Raw genomic sequence first — 19,384 nt, 5'->3', positions numbered from 1 at the left:
CATACTTGTTGACTCATAAACTTGATGTTAGCCTAGTTCTGCCACTGCCTAGCTCTGTGATATTACCAAATCACTTCGCCACTTCGTGCCTTACAATGAGAAGTTTGGGCTAGATTGGTTGTTTTCAAGCTCAAGTTTGAAGAGGTTCTGAAGATACCATACAGAATTTCATTATTAAAAGGGGATTTTAAACTATTTAAAACAAGAGAAAACAGACATGCTCAACTTATCATGTACCAAATACTAGCACATTAGATACCTTCAATGCTTTAACTGGAGTCCTCACTGATTTTAAAATAAGAAAATATTGTAACTTCAGACTTTAAAAGTTATTTTAATAATACATTGCTTTTATATCTTACTTGTTGGAGTCCCATAAAGGATTTCTTTCAGAAAGAGAAAATATACTGATAAAAACAAGTTTGAAAATGACTGAACTGGATAATTTCTATGGCCCTTTCACATTCTGAAACATCTCTGATTTTGTGGATGAATATAGGACAGAATCCTTGCCTTCAAAGAGAGTGCCATCTTCTTGAGAAGATAAAGAATAAAATATGATGAAATACAGCACAACTGTGCTAGTTGTCCCCTGACCTCATTTCTATTTTTTTACCACAGTGTTATCTGTATATATGCTTGCCCAAAACAAAACCTGCATTTCCCAGTCTCCCTTGTATCTTTGTGTGATCATGTGACAAACTTCTGGCCAATAGGATTGTAGATGGGGTGGAAGTTTTGTGCATGTATATAGACACAAAGTTCTCAGTAAGTGTACCTGAAAAGAAATCTATCTTCCTTCTGCCCTTTTCTTCTTCTTGCTGGCTGGAATACAGTCCTCGTGGTTGAAATTATAGCAACCACTCTGGGCCGTGAATTAGAAGTTACATGTAGAAGATGGCAGAGCAATAAAATAGAAGGAACTTGGCCCCTGACGCTGGTGGACCACCTACCTGGACCTTCACATGAATGAGAAATAAACATCCGTCTGATTTAAACCACTGTTATTTAGGGATTTCTGCCACTTGCAGCCAAAACTAATCCTAACTAATATAACAACCTATCATTATGTACTTAACTTCCCCTAAGAAGCAACAAGCTCTCTGCGATCCTATCCTCTTGAGGCCATGAAATGCGATCCTTATTTGTGCTTTTTATAGAGGCCATCTTAGTTCATACGAGTAAAAAATGACTGTCAGAGCTGGTTCTTCACCTGTACACTTCTTTGAGTTTCAGCTCCCGCGTGTGCAAAATAGGGATAATAATTCCCACCTAACGTTGTTTGAGAGAGAGTTCGGATGGGAAGGTCACTTGATCCAAGCCTTAACTTCTCAAAGGGTTTCGAATGTAGCCTTTTCATATTATCTCCAAATGAAGTATTCTCCCTGTCACTGCAATACCTAATAGGATCAGGCAAAAGACAGCCATCAACAACTTTAGATGTGCATCTTGTTACCATCTGTGTGCACAGGTAAATCATATACATATCTTATGACCAGGAGCAAATTCATTGTAAAGCTCATGAGCACAAGCTTCAGAGCCCCTCCCTCATACAGACTACTTCAAAGACTCCGGGAGAGGCCCTTGCAATGTGTTCACATGATCACGTCTTTTATAAAATTTGCAGAAGTAGATCTATTATCCAAATTCAGTTAAGACTTCCCTCTTCTCACTCTGACTTGCTTTCCAACTTCCACTCAGGTGCTGGAGAAACAGCTGCAGGATTAACTTAGCTGGGGATTCAGCTAGGTTTGGAAAGCTGAGTTGGTGATACATTTAGTTTCAGGTCTGTGGGGTATATTTGTGTGGTTTGCAATACCTTGTACACCAACCGCTAGTGGTCCTAGTGAAGGAATTGCTGCCGGGAATACGCCTAATGTCATCGATTCATAGAGTATTTAAGATAGTATGTGAGAAAAACCTAATAGAGATGTTCCCAAATTTGACAAAATTTGGAACCACTGTGTGACCTCAGGCAATCTAATCAACCTCTCTCTGCCTTCAGTTTCCTCATCCATCAAATGAAAATTATAGAGTCCACTTTCATGGGGTTGTTGTAAAGATTAAAGGAGGTAATTCATATGAAGCACATCGAACAGGGGCCTGATGCCAGTAAAATGTTCCTGCTATTATTATTATCATCCCGACTTTGGAAGAGTTTTCTGTCTGCTTCCCTTTTGGCGCCCAAGAGGTATTGATCTTGTCCTCGAAGTTCTCTAGTGAGTCACCATAAAAAAGGCAGTCCTTCTTGTTGCCAGAATGATCTGCAACACAGAGTATCACAGGGACGTAAGAATAGAGCTCACGAACATTTCTACAGCTGTACCTTTCATGAAGCTGCAGAAAATCAAGCAACCAAAATAAACACACACCCCAAAATCTCACCCTGAGCACCTCACAAGGCATTTCAACACGGCTGGATAAATCACTGGAGTTGATTATCCTGCAGGTCAACCTAAGTCTCTTGTGTGTGTGAGATGACGGACCTGGATGTTTTCACTAAACAAGACCGTCGCCATATTGGCGAGTAAGTCTTATCCCCTCAACACAGGTGACGCTTCAGGCTTTTCCCTTAATTTGTGACATTCACGCCACCAATTCAGCTTTTCACTTTTAGAAGATAGATCCTCATGTAATGAAAGAAATACCAGGAATTATGGTCACAAATATGACAAGAAATTTGCAGGATCAGTCGGCAGGCTCCTCTTCCAAGTCCTCTTGTAGAGACTTGAGGATCTACATCCACTCACAGAGAAACACTGGAAGAGCTATTTCTCTTTAAATACGTAACTATCAGCCAGCAAGTCACCTATGATTGTGAAATGGAAAGAAAGAAATGGACTTGAGAAATAATGCGGTGGGTAGAATTAATAGGACTTCTCCATTGACTGCAGGTGGGGCAAGGGGTTCAAGAACAGGCGGAGGCCCGGTTAGAACAGCCTGCTCTCTCGGCTGTGCCACTTGGCCTCGTGGAGCCCAGACTTTCTTTCTAACCAAACAAAATGATAATGCCTCCTCTACCCAATCTATGGAATGGTGGGAAAATCCACCGAAGGGTTTGTGTCTTTCTGTCAATTTTTTTATACGTCAATCGTTATGTTGGATCCGTCCCATGGTGGGCGTGAAAGAACATGTATGAGGAGCGAGGTGTCCTACCCCCGCATCCGAGGCCAGCCTCCTGGATCAGAGTGCGGTCTGCAGCGAGGGCAGAGAGAAGACACCCCCTACACACCGAAAGGAATTCATGGCCCAGCAGTGCCACCACCGCAGCTACCCACAGAGGAGCCGACTAAACGGTGTCTGAGGAAACAGTTTACCTACTGGCGGGATCTGGCCCACACAGAATCACTAATGAGGCTCTTCCTATAGGCCTTTCTCAGGCCGAATTCCCAGGCACTGCTGGCCGTCCCGGTGCCAGAGATCTATTAGAGTCCCCATCGGAGCAGCATATGTCTTCTGTGGCATTTCTTTTGCACATACAGACAAGCATGGCCTCCACTGCCATTTGACTGGATTGCTATATCAGAGGATTTTCTCCAATAGGACAGCTAGTGGAGAAAAGGTATTTAAATGGTCTGTGAATTGTGACACCTAAAAATATATCTCCAGGGAGGGTCCAGTGCTTAATAAATTTAACTCAGCCAATGTTTAGTGAGAGCCAACTATGTGTGGGTTGCCAGGATGTGCTTCAAGGAGGTGTCATAATATAAAAGAATTGTGGATGTTTTAATTGAATTTACTATATTTCAGTTGGTTGGCTGTGTCATTACAATGACACCCAATCCATGCATTTGAAACCTTGGGACAGTCCATTATGCAACCCAGGACACATGTATGGAAATTTTCTTCCAATATAGGATTTTTCCATTGTTTTTTTTGTTTTGTTTTGTTTTGTCTTGTTTTTTTAGATCTTGTGATGCCCAGATAGCTACCAAAATAACCAGTGGCTACAACATCTGGGAGACCAAACGGACACAGGAAAAATACAGCAGAAGGGGAAGACCCATGAAAACAGGAAGCGTGGAGAGCAGAGTAAAAAGATGTGAAAACAAAGGCAGCCTGGGCGGGCAGCGAGGGAGGCGGCCAGGAGAGAGGCCGCGAGTTATCTGCCGGCACAAGTTCCTCAGGAGTCTTCAGAGAATTGCCGGTGACGTAGAGCCACGGACACACACAAGGACCACGGCCTTTCACCTCTGTTTTACACAAAAGTCAGGGCCTCCTTCAAAACCAAATAATAGCAACACCATCCACTTCCCTACCCAGACAGCTAAGCCTGCCTCTCTAGGCCTACCAACCCCCAGATAGGAACAGACGTGGGGTGACGGCGGTGCTGTGGGGCCTTGGGTGCAGAGGCCTTGTGCCGACTTTGCCCACCCTCGTCACAGAGGCCCCTGTGGGCCCTCATTCTTCTTCATTCTCATATCCCTGCACCCCTCTGGGCCAGGCCCATAATACATAGTTGCTCAATTACTCATTGACCAAACTGAACTGAAAATGGCTTTGACCCCATCACCCAATACCTGTACCACTTCCCTCTCATTTCCTGGTCCAAGTTTTTTCAGTTCCAAGTACAGCAAAGCACCCACCCACAGGTGAGAGGGGCAGCACCCAGGGGCCCCTCCTACGTAGAGTGGGCGCCCAGTGTTATTGATTAACTCATGGACAAGTAGAACTTTAAGAGGTGGATGGGGTCCTAGAGTTCATCTAGTCCAACCTTCTTCCTAGACACGAATCCTCCATACGTCATAAAACAGGGGAGCTTTAGTTCATGAGTCTCCTATGCCAGGGCATCAGCGCCCAGAGAGGGACAGTTGTTTGCCTCCTACCCTGGATAAAGCAATGGCTAAATGCTCGCTTCTCTCCTTTTTCTTCAAATGACAAATAAAACCACAACCACCACCTACGGCCACGCTACCCTGCACAAGCCCGATTCTGGCTGATCTTGGAAGCTAAGCAGGGTCGGGCCTGGTTAGTACTTGGATGAGAGACCACCTAGGAAGACCAGGTGCTGTAGGCATAAAAATTTTAAAAATAAGGGATTGTAAGCTGACAAGGACCTTGCAATCTGTGAGGTCAACCAATGGTTGCCTCGCCTAAAAGAAATAAAATAAAATAAAACCAGAACTGCCACCTCGTCTCCGTTCCTGCCTCCATGTGCCAAGATAAAATGATTCAGCTTTTCCAGTAGATTTTCGCCTTGTGACTCGCTCAACAGAAATCCAATCTCCTCATACTTTAGTGTGAAAAGTTCTCCTCCCGGGAGAAAATGAAGACACTCAAACCCAAGAGCCGAACGTGTAAACCATGGAGTCCTCGCTGGTCACCTTCTCAAGAGGAGGAGGAGCAGACAGCACCCCAATGCCATGATATTGTGGAAATTTCCTTCCCCAGCCTCCAGACTGGTCACCACCCTGCGTGCGTGAAATGAGAAGAGGTCAGGGTGGTTCTCTGTCCTCTCGGTGGTCACTACACTGGGTCTCAGCGCCCTCGATTTCCCTGCCTGGGGCCGAGAAGGGTGGGGCCGCCGGGCTCGGCCACAGACATCCAGCCACCTACCACACTGCACTGAAAGTTAATTGTTTATAGGTCTCTCTTCTCTACTGGACTATGAAAGGGATGTGATTTAATTATCTGATTCCCCAGTGTCTGGCGAAAAAAAAAAAAAAAAAATTTTAACAAATAATTTTACGTATTTGTGCTAAAGAAATACTAACCTGACACATGAACAGAGAGCCCAGTTGGTTGTCGCGTTTCCAGGCAGAGGGTCAGTGAACCAACTTGGTTGTTAGGGAAAATGAGGCATTGTGAGACTAAAATCCCAAATCCAGAGCAGACAGGGATGGGAGGGGAGTGGGCTTGGGCTTCCCCTATATCCCATGGGAATCTTTTTCTTGGGTCTGTTGAAAGTGATGGCTAAAGGAGCTGGGAGGACACAATACCCAGTGTGACCGGGTTTCCATCTCGCCGGTGCCCCCACGGGAGGCCCTCAGACAGGCTGGTGGAAGGTCTGTGGCGGGCGCTTTTCCGCACAAAGAGACCTCCCTCTTGAACCCTTCTCACTTCAGGTTTCTTTGAGAGGGTGCCAAGGTTTCACTCGCTGGCACGGGATCGGCTCCTTCCCTCAGACACGGTGTGTGAAAGGCGAGGCAGGAGGACGCAGGAGGAGCTTTTGTCGCCTGCGTGACTGGGAGGGGCCGGGGGTCCGACGGGGAGACCCCAGCGGAGGAAGGACCTCAGACAGCTGTCTGCCAAGGCACAGAAGAATGTCTTTCTTACTTTATGAGAAAGAAAACAAACAAACAAACAAAAAGATCTAAGGCAAAGGGAAAGAAAGGTAACCATGGAGCTTTTTCTAAGGAGCCTAATACAGCTATCTCCGCTGGCTGGAGAGTGGGGAAGTTCAGCTTTGTTCTGACGAAGGGACAGGAGGCTTATGTGGACCCGGGAAAAAAAAAATAAAAACCATCCACTGAATAATCAGATGCCTCTGGACTGGCTACAGAAGGCTCTATCTGGTGGTGTCCATTCTGCCCGCTGGCTTCCTGCAGAGATGAGAGCCGCCCCCAAGATGACTGCCATTCTCCAAAAGTCGAGTTCTTGGCACGGAGCTGGGGCCCTTGCGATAAGGGATTAGATGGTCTGGGGCCTGCTCTGGCCATCTCCCTGCCAACTCCGCATGGAATTAAAACGCCCAGAGCTCAGCTACTCTCTCGGGACCTGCCTCCCACTCCCAATAAATCCGTGACCCCATGGGTCCCCTGAAGTTGGAAATGAGATCAAGGCCGTTGGGAGCTGCCTCCCTGAGCTTCCTGGGAGAAAGGCATCATTCCAACTGTAAGATGGAGAAAGAAAACAAGGCCCAAGATGAATTTAATTTCCACTTTTATCAGTCATGGAAAGTTCCCCCCAAAAAGAACTTGTTTTGTTATTATTTTGTGTCAAATGGCCCAAGTGACCTATAAACCAGTAGAAAAGGACTTCTCTTTCACCTCCCCACAAAAAGTTACAGCCAACACCCAGCCCCGGGACTGAGAGATGGAACTCTTAGCACCTGGGACCTTGGTCTATGCAACAGGAATTTTTAAAGGACATGATTAAACCGGAGGCGGAAATGCCTTTCCCCGTGACTCTCTTGGCTTATTCAGCTCCTGGGAAAAAGCAGTTAGCCCACGTCCGCTCATTTAATAGAGATCAACCTGGCACTTCGCTCAGTATTTCAGCCTTTGTGGGGTCCGTTCTCACAGTGTCTCTAATTCACAGGGTCTCTAAGGTTTGCAACGTCAAGCCTCGAGGGGCCTTCTAAGCCTCCCTTGTCTAGAACGTCTTTCGTCATCTGCCCCTCTCTTCCTCCTCACCTCTCCTCGCATGACCCAGACCTCCGAGCGGTTCCCACTCACACCCCAGGTCTACACAGAACCGTAAAGATGGCTGACTCCCGGCCCACACCAAGTGGACACAACATAGACGATGGATTCAGGAAAAGAAATGGCTTTCTTTTCCAAGAAGTCACTACCTCACTCAGCCATCAAATGAGCCGCAGACTTAAAATGGGGAGTTGGGCAAAATGTCTTCATAAAGAAAGGAGATCAATGGTCCACATTTTCATCTCCAGAAAATTTTTCTTACAATATCACAGCTCAGGAAAACAACTTGAGCGACCTCTTGGAGTTGACAGTTAACGTGATCTGACCTCTAGGCAACATTCGTTTTCAGAAATCATTTGTTTAAACGACAAATATGTATTGCATGCCTTCTGAAGGCCAGAGCCGGCTGTAGACGCTGGGGATACGGGAACGAAACAGAGAGACGATATTTCTACCCTCACAAAACCTACCTTCTGATAGAGACGATGAATAACACGCATGTTACTAAAATTAAATGAATAAGTAAATAATGCTTATACAAAGAAATTGCATATAGTAGTAAAAACTATAAAGGAAACAAAAATATGGTAACGAGATAGAGATTAGTTGTAACACAGATATGCATTCAGAGGGTGGAAGGGCGACCACTAACTGACCGTTGGAGGGCCGAGCTGGCCGCTCTGAGGACACGGAATTGGTGCTGACACCTGTGTGATGAAACGACCCAGGCCTGGCGAGATTTGCGGGGGAAGGGATCGTCAGGCAAGAGCACAGGGAGGCTGGGGAGAGAAGTGTCGGAACGAACCTGGGTGAATCAGCTTAGCCGATTACTTTCTCAAAGGTGCCGACTTCATGGATCCTTTCTCCCCCCAAATAAAAACCAATCATAATTATTTCTTTCACAGTTTCTTCTGTGCCAGGCCTCTTGTCTTATATCAACTCCTTCCCTTAACACCCCCATGTACACGTACACGTACACACACACACACACACACACACACACGGAGACACACAACTACTAGCAGCACAGGGACTTCAGAGAGAAAATAAAGCTCCTTCTTCAAGACCTTAGACCACCCGCAAGACAGGCACATGACCGAAACCCTGAGTGGGATGCCTGAGACAGAGGCCCCATGGCTGGAGGCGCACGCCAGTGTCAGAGAAGAGGGAGGATGCGTTCGTGGACTGTCCCACACAGTTTTGTTCCTTCTTCCTTGGTTCTAGACGAACAGCGCTCATTCATAGCGTGCTCCCTCCCCCCATCTTTTTTGGTAAGAGATTAAGAGTGAGTTAGTCTGAGGCAAGAACGGTATCCCAGTAGCTGGAAAATGGAGTGACTTCCTTCTTCCTTTCTTTGCTTCATTTATGAGCAATTCCTCCCTCCTCCTCAGTTCAAGTTCAAGTTCGGGCTCACTTCCCTGCACCGCCGGCTGTGCGGTCCTCCCATTTCCTGCACTTTTGTGCGAAGGGGCGTTCAGGAGACGGACAGCAACGGTTTGCTGCCACTTGATCATCTCCTTGGGAAAAATGAATAAATAAATAAAAGAAGAAAGGTGAAAAATAAAAGTTGGGAGAGGCCAGACTAAATGGATCTGATCTGAATGCATATCTGTGTTACAACTAATACAACCAGCATCAGGGAGGGACCAAGATCAAATAAATGGTGAAACCTGACAAAGAGAAGAATAGATGGTATGTGGAGCCATCTGTTTTGGAGGACACCCAAATCCGTCTGAATCTGTGAGGCCAAACTACCAGCTATTCTAAGACGCCCATTCCAAGAGTGGCCTAATGCGCATCTACACAATCACTTTCTCTCACCATCACTTTGGCTGCAACTTTTTTGTGCAATTAAGTAATTTATTCCTTTCTTCAGCCTCCTGATTCTAATGAATCTGAGCCACAAACAAGCCTCAGTTGCTCCTATTCAAGGAGTCTGATTGCATCTGGCAGTGATTGCTGAAAATCCTGAAGAGGAAACAGGGAAGGGAAGCATATTGTTCGGGGGGGTAATAGGTGAAGACCTGCCTCTCTTGACCTATAATACATTAGTGTCAGTGAACATTTGGCAGCCTTCAGATGATTAGCAATGAAGATGAATCAAGCAAAAAAGAGGTAGAAATCTGCCTCATCTGAATCACCAGAACTGCATACATTTGCATGCTGATTAGCTGTTCTTTTGTCTGTGTTCCTAATTATTATGACACATTATGTCTTCATCATGCAAGATTCTGATCTGTCTTGTTCAAAATGCATGTAGAAAAAAGTGCTGTTTATTGATTCAACATGTAACTTTTATTTTTATGTTTGCTTTAATTAAATACATATTTGATTGCCTTTGACTGCTGTCCTTTTTTTTTTTTTTTTTTTGCTCTTATTTATTTCATCTTGTTGACAAACACACAGGTAACCTTCCTTTCTCGTTCTCAGATCCTTTGGTGCTAACAGTCTCTTCCCCTTCTCCGCCTCCCCCTCTCCCCTTCTCAGGTGCTCCCTTTCATTTTTCTTAAAGAGGCAAAACAAAAGAGGGAAGAAAACAAAACTGCGTCCCCGGTACCACAGCTGAGGGGAGGAGGGGCGCACGGGCAATGCCCGGGCGGGGGAGGGGGAACGGCTCCCGCCTTAATACGAGCAAACGAACGTGTGCGACTCTGGACAAGGGCTTTCCAGAGGACGGTGGGCAGCCGAAGGGGGTGACAAATAACATGATCTTGCCAAAGAAAGAGACGCTCTGTCGTTCCCAGTTGTCTTCACACGTTATTGATTATGAAGATTTGTGACCAGGATTTGAAAGTGCCTGCCTCCCAGGTCAAGCCTCCATTTTTCCCATATGGCCCAGCGACTCCTCGGCTGGCACACCCAGAAGGGAGGGAAGACTGCTTCCGCGATGGGCTCTCCTTAGACCCTCTAACTCCCTCTTTCTCAGGAGTGGAAGTGAAGAGGGAACCCCAGCATCGATCTGTGCCTGACCCAACAGATCTCCCTCTCCCACGCAAAGCAGTCGAGAAACCAACACCCCAGCGGCAAGGTTACTGGACACACAACTCTGGAAGGGCCTCCGGCACTCTCCCACAAAGATGCGAAATGTAGGACCATGGACCCACTGCCTGCCGGGGCTACTTCCTCCAAACTGGGGGTTCTTTCAGTGAAGGGGGTGGGCAGAAAGGGAAAGGAAAAGGTATTTGTTTCCTGCTGGTTACAGCCACCCCAAGCCCTGATGTCCTTATCACCCTCCACCCCGGGATATGCTAAACAGCTGTAGTTAGCACCAAGCTATTTGGCGAATCCAATCAAGACACTTAGAAAGAGAATAAGCATCTCAGAGGAAGAGCCGGATGCAGGAGTAATTGAGTGCACTGAGGGTCCATAGATGCTCAGAAAGAAAGTGGGGCTCAACCAAATGCAAATGGCTTCTCACTGAAGAGTCTTCCCTGGCTAATGGGCAATGATTGGCTGGATATGTACTCAACAGCTCTACCCCCAACATCTATCCCTATCGTGAGGGATGATGGAAATCCATATTTATGAGAAAGCAAACAGCAATGTTTACTGGGTGCAGAAAGGGGGCAGGGCTGGCCTGGCTGAGACTGAGCCCTTGCAGAGTGATAATGAGGAAGGGAGCAGGGAAGACGGTGCCGTTAGAGCCTCCACCCCAGCCCTGCCCTCTCAACGTGCCCCCCAACGGGTACACACATCTGCCGAGCCTGAGACTAAAGGCAACTCCCAATGAGGCAAATCCATAATTTTCCTAAGCAGAATTTCCCCAGTGACAGCAGCCTCCAGATGTCTACCTGGGTGCCACCATCTCGTATCTCGTGTAAAGTGCTCAGTCACTGCCCCCCAACCCACCCTCTGAGTGCAGCATATCTGTTCCATGTGTAAGAATAGATATGGAGCAAGTTATAACGAAGGTGCAGGTAGAACACAGACATCATGAAATCCATTCTGGAATCCTCCCATCACACGCCAGGTTGTCTAACCTAAAAAATAAAGGGTATCAGACACTGTAGTGGGTTGAACTGTCTCTATTAGTCTGCCCAGGCTGCTATAACAAAATACCACTGAGTGGGTGGCTTAAACGACAGAACTTTATTTTCTCACAGTCTGGATGCTAGAAGTCCAAGATCAAGGTGTCGGCAGATGTGGTCTCTCTCCTTGGTTTGCAGATGGCTGCCTTCTTGCTGTGTCCTCACACGGTCTTACCTCTGTGCCCACGCATCCCAGCTGCCTGTGTGTCCTAATCTCCTCTTCTTGTAAGGATACCGGTCAGACTGAATTAGGGTCCACCCAAATGGCTTCGTTTTAACCTAACTGCCTCTTTAAAGGCCCTATCTCCAAAAACAGTAGCATTCTGAGGTACTGCGGGTTAAGGTTTCGACGCATGAATTTTGAGGGAGCACAATTCAGCCCAAGATTCATGTTCAGCGGAACCTCAGAATATGACCTTATTTGAAAATACAGACTCTGCAGTTGTAATGAGTAAAGATGAGGTGTTACTGGATTAGCGTGGGCCCCAAATTCAATGACCGATGTTCTTAAAAAAGAGATAACAAACATAAACACAGACACGTGCTCCATATCTATTCTTACATATGGAACACGCCATGTGATGACAGAGGCAGAGTGCAGCGGTGTAGTTACAAGCCAACGAACGCCAAGGATTGTCAGCAAAGCACCTGGAGCTGGGAAGAGGTGCGGAAGAATTCTCCCGTTGAGCCTTCAGAGGGAGAATAGGCCTGCTGACACCTTGATTTCCGACTTCAGCCTCCAGGACTCTGAGAGAGTAAGTTTCTGTTGTGTTAAGCCACTTACTTTGTGGTCGTTTGTTATACAGCAGCCCACAGGAAACGAACATAAGCGTGATGACTGAAACCCACAGGAAATCCCAAAATCTCAGTGTAGAATTAGATTATCACTTGAGCCAAGCACTGGCTCACCACAAGATGACCAGAGGCCCCAACACCAACTGGTCTGTGTTTCTCTTCCCTTCTCGCCTCCACAAGTAAGACACCAGATCCTTGTCATCTGGTCACCAGCTATCTGATGTCGGAGCCCAAAGAAATACAGAGAGATAATCGTGTTCAATAAAGTCAGGAACCCAACTATAAACAACCCAAATGGCCTTTGTCTCTAGGCTGAGGTGCAGAGACCTGTGCCAATCCACAATGAAGGTTTAATGACCCTCAGTGAAATGAGAAAAATAAAGCCAGAGCATTGAGTTTTTATCAAGCTAAATGTGTTTAATTCAAAGGACTCTCCTTTATTCTAAGATCATGTTATTTTTTTATATCTTGGATGCTTAAATGTGCTACTTACTATGAAATGATGGTAATAAGAGATGATAAGAATGTTTGTAATGTATACTCTTAGCAAAATTAAAAGCTGGCAATTCTCTGACTGGCTCCCAGTTAAAAAATAAAAACCCAAGACCTCTTACTTCTTCCAGGAAGCCTCTTCACATTCCTCACTTCCTTGCATAATCTTGCATTTAATTTTTTATTCATTTATATTTAGTTCTACAATTGTTTTTTGATTCTTTTTAAAGAAATTGCAAATAGATCCTTATTTGATGACCCTTACATCTCTATTTCTACTTTTACGTAGCACACAGCAGTGCCCAGTGCTCAACAGATGCCTAGGAAATGTTGAATGAATATGAAATAAAAGAATAAACAGATAAAGTTGGTAAAAACTACCCAAGATGTTTTCAATGGGTCCAGGACAAAGCAGGAACTTATAAATTGATAACGGGGACTCGAAAACTTCTACAGTCCCTTCCCATTACAACTGTTTATGGTTCTTTAGTTTGTGAGCAAACTGTTGGGATAAGAAGCAGACCTCGGATCAGCTAAAATGATAATGAAAGAGGGGATCCCCGTGCCACAGGCGCAGAGAATTTTGGAGGCTTCCATACTGAAATTGGTCCAAGATATGAGGCAGCTTGATACATCACCAGGATCCAACTGCTTCTCACCACCTTTGCCCAAGCCATCTTCATCCTTCACCTACAGTAATGATTAACTTCCGTGGAAGTCAGAATAATGGCCTTCCAAAGATGAACACAGCCACAACTCGTGAATGTGCTTTCTTACGTGGCAAAAGGGACTTTGCGAATGTGATTAAGTTAAGGATTTTGAGACAGGATTTTGATATTATTCTGGATTATGCAAATGGGTCCAGTATAATCACTTTAGTCCTTATAAAGAATGAGGAGGGTCAGAGTCAGAGAAGGAAATGTGGCAATGGAAGCAGATATGAGAGAGAGAGATCTGGAGATGCTGTGCACCTGACTTTGAAGGCAGAGGAAAAGCCATGAGCCAAGGAACACAGGCAGTTCAGAAGCTGGGGAAGTCAGGAAATGGATTACCGACTAGAGCCTCCAGAAGGGACGCAGCTGTCCTTCTACAGTCTATCTGTAAACACGAAGGTCAGAGCGATCCTTTTAAAACCTAAGTCGGATCGTGTCCATCATCCTCTCAATAACTTCCTGTGGCGTCCTGTCTCAGAGTGAAATACAAAGTTCTTAAAATCACTCACAAGGTCCTACCTGGCTTCCCCATCACAACTTCTGAGGCTTCCTCTCCTGCCATCTCCTCCCACTCACTGCTCTCCTTGGGGCTCCAGGTGTCCTCCTGTCTCAGAGCCTCTCCATTTGCTCTGCCCTCTGTCTAAAAGGCTTCTTTCCCCAGACATCCAAGGGCTGGATTCCAACCTCCTTCATATCTTTGCTCAAATGGCAGCTTCTCAGCGAGGCCTTCTCCGAGGGCCCTATTTAAAACTGAAACCTCATACACCTGAAACTTACTGGATTTCATTAACCAACGTCTCCATGATAAAAATAAATTGAAGGAAGGAAGAAGGAAGGGAAGGGAAGGGGAAGAGGAAGGAAGGAAGGAAGGAAGGAAAGAGATAGAGAAAGAAAGAAAGAAAGAAAGAGAGAGAGAGAGAGAGAGAGAGAGAGAGAGAGAGAGAGAGAGAGAGAGAGAGAGAGAGAGAGAGAGAGAGAGAGAGAGAGAGAGAGAGAGAGAGAGAGAGAGAGAGAGAGAGAGAGAGAGAGAGAGAGAGAGAGAGAGAGAGAGAGAGAGAGAGAGAGAGAGAGAGAGAGAGAGAGAGAGAGAGAGAGAGAGAGAGAGAGAGAGAGAGAAAGAAAGAAAGAAAGAAAGAAAAAGAAAGGAGGCACTGCTCTGAGTATCGTGATGAAATCTCACAGCAGCTCGCTTGTTTGACCCGGAAAAGTAAATAAATAAAATAAAACTGAAAGCTCAAATCTGAAACCCCGTCCACTCCCAGTCTTCTCTCCCTACCAAGGATTCCCTACGGTGCTCAAACTCTCCGAAAGACCATACATTTCACCTGTCTGGTTATTTCCTGTCTCCAACAGAACGTATACTTCATTAGGACCAGGATTTTGGTCAGTTTTATCTGCAGCACCAAAACATTGTAGGTGCTCAATAAATATCTACTAAGTGGATGACTTTCTGCCGGCTTCTCCCTGTAGGAGCCCATGAGACAGTATAACTGGTACTGGCAACAGCAAGCATACGAATCACGGCTAAGTTACTGGGTACTTGGGAAGTGCCAGGCATTGTAGTAAATGCTTTTATTAACTCAGTTAATCAGATCACAGCGGCTCTTCACACAGGGTGCTCAAAGGAACTCGAGGAGCAACGAAATTCAACATGTAGGGTGGGAACTGCTGATTTCTGATTAAGGTCCCAGCTGGTTCAGGGCAAAAAGAGGAAACTGTTTACTAGAGAAAACCAGTGTCATCACAAGAGTGTTGATAAAATGAAGTAGAAGCCAATAACCCTCCAGCTCTGGAAAGTGTCTGACCCAGAGTAGGTATGCAGTCAGAATCTGCTAATTGGTCTTTAAAAAAAAAAAAAAAATCTAATATCACCTGCCAATACAGAGAAAGAGGACAAGCTCATGGAAACATGGGACTTCCGCTCAACAACCGCCCTTGTCAAAAGCTGCTCCATCCTCCCCACCTACTCATGTGAGAGGCCCAGGTGGCCTGGTGCGTGGGCAGCTAAGAGAACAGAGGAGACGGGGGAGCAAGGAGAAGAGGCCGGCAGGAGAGAGGACGCGGGCCCAGCGAAGGGTCTGGAAGGACTCTCGTAACCCCGAGATTCACAGACGGGGAGGCGTGACCAGTGCTGCCCCCGTGAGTGCAGGGTCTGCAGTCAGATGGAGGCGGGGGTCCAGGACAAGCCCCTCCTTCCTGACTCTCACGTGGGAAATGCCTTCGGGAAGCACCGGAAACTCACCTATGACAACTCTACTCACAAGCCTGACCATCCCTGAGGGGGGAAGAAAAAGGCGTCCCCCTTTGAGCCACGTTAGGGTGGGGGTTTTCCTTTGTTCGCAATTGTCATCTCAGTCGTCTGTTCAATAAACAAACAAGTGTAAAGATTCAGCGAGGTGTAAAAATAGATTTGCACAGGGCAGACAACTGCGCATTCCATTTATTTGCCTCTTCTAACAAACCGATACCTGGGGTGACATTTATTAATAAACGGCATTACCAGGTGCCTGATATGTGGCTCACAGAAATTAATTACCCAGCCCATGGTAAAACCATAACAAGCCTGCAGTGCTGTAACATTTGTGCTAATTGAAAATGAGATAAGTGCTGTGGGTGCAATTTGCATTCAATGCAGTGTATTAATTATCTTCAGTTCTCTTCATGATAAATATACCTGACTGAATCACTCTCCTAATTTGCCGGGTAATAGAGTCGTAAGTGGATTCCCTCCGGAAACCAAGGCAAGGCAAGACGGCAGTCTTCCGCTTTTCCAGGTACTTCCACAAGGTTAGCTCACGTGCTTTGATTTGCCTTGCATCACTCCTAGGTGAAATACAGCGAAGGCACCTGTTATATTCACCCAAACTCCCGGCCTCAAGCTCTAATCCCTCCGTCTTCTTCCATCAGATAGGCTGACTATCCTCGCTCAGAGAATGCTCCAGAACATGAAGTTAGAGGGGATATATTTCAATCCACTTAACTCCTGCACAGTGAATATTATCACTGCAAGGAAGGGCCTTTTGCTAGTCATTGCCCTCAAATTACTTCAGGATTTAATTGCATTCAGTCCTAAATGGACATGAACTGAAACTTGCACTACCATAATGATCAAAAAAACATATACAGATTTAAAGATACTAGGCAGTTGCAGTAGATTAATGGTTTGGGAGGATGGTCTGGAGAGAGGACTCAAATGACAGACTCAAGATGAGATGTACAGCAGTGAAGTTGCTGAGTGCCATCCACCAAGGAAGGCTTGCCTTTCAAGATGAAAAGAGAGAAAGACACATTCAGCTATTATGAAGAGAGAATTCCCTGACCATCCAGTGCTGGCTTGTCTGCAAAGCCTTCACCATTTCTTTAAACTTGGCAATGAATTCTTCTTGCTTTCGCACTGAGCAGCATATAACAACAGAGAGGTGACAATAATAATAATAATAATAACAGTTATCATGAACTGAGAACTTACCATGTGGCAGGCATCAAGCTAAGGACTTAAATCGCACTAAATTAACGCTCTTTTAGAAGCCTTCCCTGCTTACTCTATCCGAAAAACCCCCTTCTCTTCCCCTCCTACCCATACACGGTAATTCTCCACGAGAACATCTTGCTTGCTTCCTATAGGGCACTGTCTCCATCTGCAATCACCTAGTTCAGTTGTTTACCTCCTGCTCCCTAATTAGCATACAAGCTCCTAAGGGTAGAGCCCTAGCCTGTCTTCTTCACCCCACCATGTGACCAGTAGAGTCACAGAGTCAGATACTCAAAAAATGTCTGTGGGATGGATGCAAACTTATAATAATCACCTAAAGTACGCAGACCAAAGTCAGTTTATGGTTCAGTCCAATCAGTGCAAAAAACATGTTCTCGAATTAATAAATTTACAAGGTGTCTCGGGCCCACCCACAGTGCTCAAAGATGCGAGGGATCCTGCAGGAGAAAGGCCCGTGGCACACGAACGCCTACCTGCAGTCCCATCTCCTTGCTAGAGGGGAGGCTCCAGCCTCGTTCCAAGTCCCCTCGCGGTCCTCGGGAGGACGGCAGTGCAGTTGTAATACCCGTAAGATAAAATGAACCCAGAGCCCAAAGGAGGCACAACTATTTCTACAGACAAATTTCTTCTGAGGACAGAGAAGACGTTGTTCAATGTCCACATGGACCCTTGCAGTAAGGACACTGCTGCTGCCCATAAGTACCTCCATGTGACTTAGAAAAGGGCACCCTCGTCCAGGCCAACATGGCCCACGAGGGCACAGGGCTCACGTGAGAGGAGCCCACCGGACGTCAGCCCCATGGGAGGCTCCCGTACTGAACGTGACCTGCGCGATGCCCGGGGCGGCCCTGCTGGGGTGCTGGTGACTGTCTCCTCCTCAAGCTTCTCGTGTTGAAGTGCGGGCTGGTCGACTCGCCTCCACAGAGGCCCTCGGGAAGGCCAACATGGCCCACGAGGGCACAGGGCTCACGTGAGAGGAGCCCACCGGACGTCAGCCCCATGGGAGGCTCCCGTACTGAACGTGACCTGCGCGATGCCCGGGGCGGCCCTGCTGGGGTGCTGGTGACTGTCTCCTCCTCAAGCTTCTCGTGTTGAAGTGCGGGCTGGTTGACTCGCCTCCACAGAGGCCCTGTGGTCCTGGTCACCAGCTCTCCATCCCCTGGCAGATGTTATCACACTTGGGGCAGCTCTGCTAGGTGACGCCTCAGAATGACAAATGACAGTGACGGCTGGGTTTCTCCTGACAGAGGGGTGACAGGTCTTACTTTAGCTAAGTGAGCATACTCTCAGTTCCAGTAAAAAGAACTGAACTCTTAATAAGTCACTTCCTTCCTGTTTGGACAATGTTTGTGTTTCCCCAAAATTCATATTTTGAAGCCCCAATCTCTAGCGCGGTTGTATTTAGAGACAGAGCTGTCGTAGAGGCAATTATGGTTAAATGGGGCCATAAGGGTGGATCCTACAGAATTAGTGTCCTCACAAGAAGAAACAGGGGTCTCTCTCTCCCCTCTCTGTGAGGGCACAGTAAGGGGGCTGTCTACGAGCCAAGAGGCGAGGCCTCGGAATGAAACCTAGCTTGCTGACACCTTGGTCTTGGACTGCCAGCATTTGGAACTGTGAGAAATCAATTTCTATAATTTAAACCACATGGTCTACGATATTTTGTTATGGCAGCCTGAGCTAAGACACTGTCCTAAACATCAGTGACATTGAGCTACCTTGGGAACTGGGCAGCTTTGAACAAAACGAGAATGCTTAATAGGGTACCAAAGACTAGCGCTAAGAAAGGAGAAAGACAAGCAATGAATCAGAGAAGGCTTTCTTCAGAAAGTTGTATTTGAGAGCCAAGGGTTTAAATTTATATACGCCACAAGTTACATTCATATTTTAATATAATATATTCTCAACACAGTAACCAGATTGCTCCTTTTGAAGCATGTCAGATCTTATCACTCCTCTGCTCAAAACTTGCCAGTGCACAGGGAATGCAGTCAGCATTAATGTAACGGCTAGGTGGAGAGCCGGAGGAGAGAAAGAGCAATTAGGGAGATTATTTTATAAATTATATAAATGTCTAAACAATGTACTGTATACTTGAAACTAATAATAAAAATTCAAAAAAAAACAAAAACTTGCCAATGGCTCCATCTCCCTCAGAATAAAATCCCAACTGTGCACCAGATCTGACAAGGACCCTCTGACCTGGCCCACTGTGACCTCACTCTCTGACCTCACTCCCCAATATCCTCCCCTTGGCACACTCTGCCCCAGCCATACTGACTTCCAGTAGCTCCTCAGACATTGCCAAGCACATGTCTACCTCAGGGCCTTTGCATTTGCTGCTCCTGATGCCTGAAGGCTCTCCCCTCACTTCCTGTCTCTCCCAAAATGTCGTTTATTGGTGAAGCCTTCCCTAATCATTCTACATAACTCACGACTCCCTACACACACACACACACACACACACACACACTGCATACCCTTCCTACTTATCCCACT

General features: G+C 46.2%; 1 protein-coding gene and 1 pseudogene across 3 annotated transcripts in view; one reads left to right on the top strand and one right to left on the bottom strand.

Annotated features, from left to right (window-relative positions):
* Positions 1-19,384, bottom strand: part of RPS6KC1 (ribosomal protein S6 kinase C1) — a 222,337-nt gene that overhangs the window by 39,939 nt on the left and 163,014 nt on the right. The window contains exon 15 of one of the 3 annotated variants that reach the window (XM_025043946.1): positions 319-2,264. The exons of the other annotated variants lie outside the window; for them this stretch is intronic. Coding sequence (XP_024899714.1) covers positions 2,217-2,264 — 48 coding nt within the window. The 3' untranslated portion in view covers positions 319-2,216. Of the gene's footprint in view, positions 1-318; positions 2,265-19,384 lie in introns of those variants that run through there. 3 annotated transcript variants of the gene reach the window in all.
* Positions 4,899-5,017, top strand: LOC112476499 (annotated as a pseudogene).

Source organism: Pteropus alecto, unplaced genomic scaffold, assembly GCF_000325575.1.
Source record: "Pteropus alecto unplaced genomic scaffold, ASM32557v1 scaffold101, whole genome shotgun sequence".
NCBI lineage: Eukaryota > Metazoa > Chordata > Mammalia > Chiroptera > Pteropodidae > Pteropus > Pteropus alecto.
Note: the sequence above shows the minus strand (reverse complement) of the source record. Positions and strands in the feature narration are given on the sequence as shown.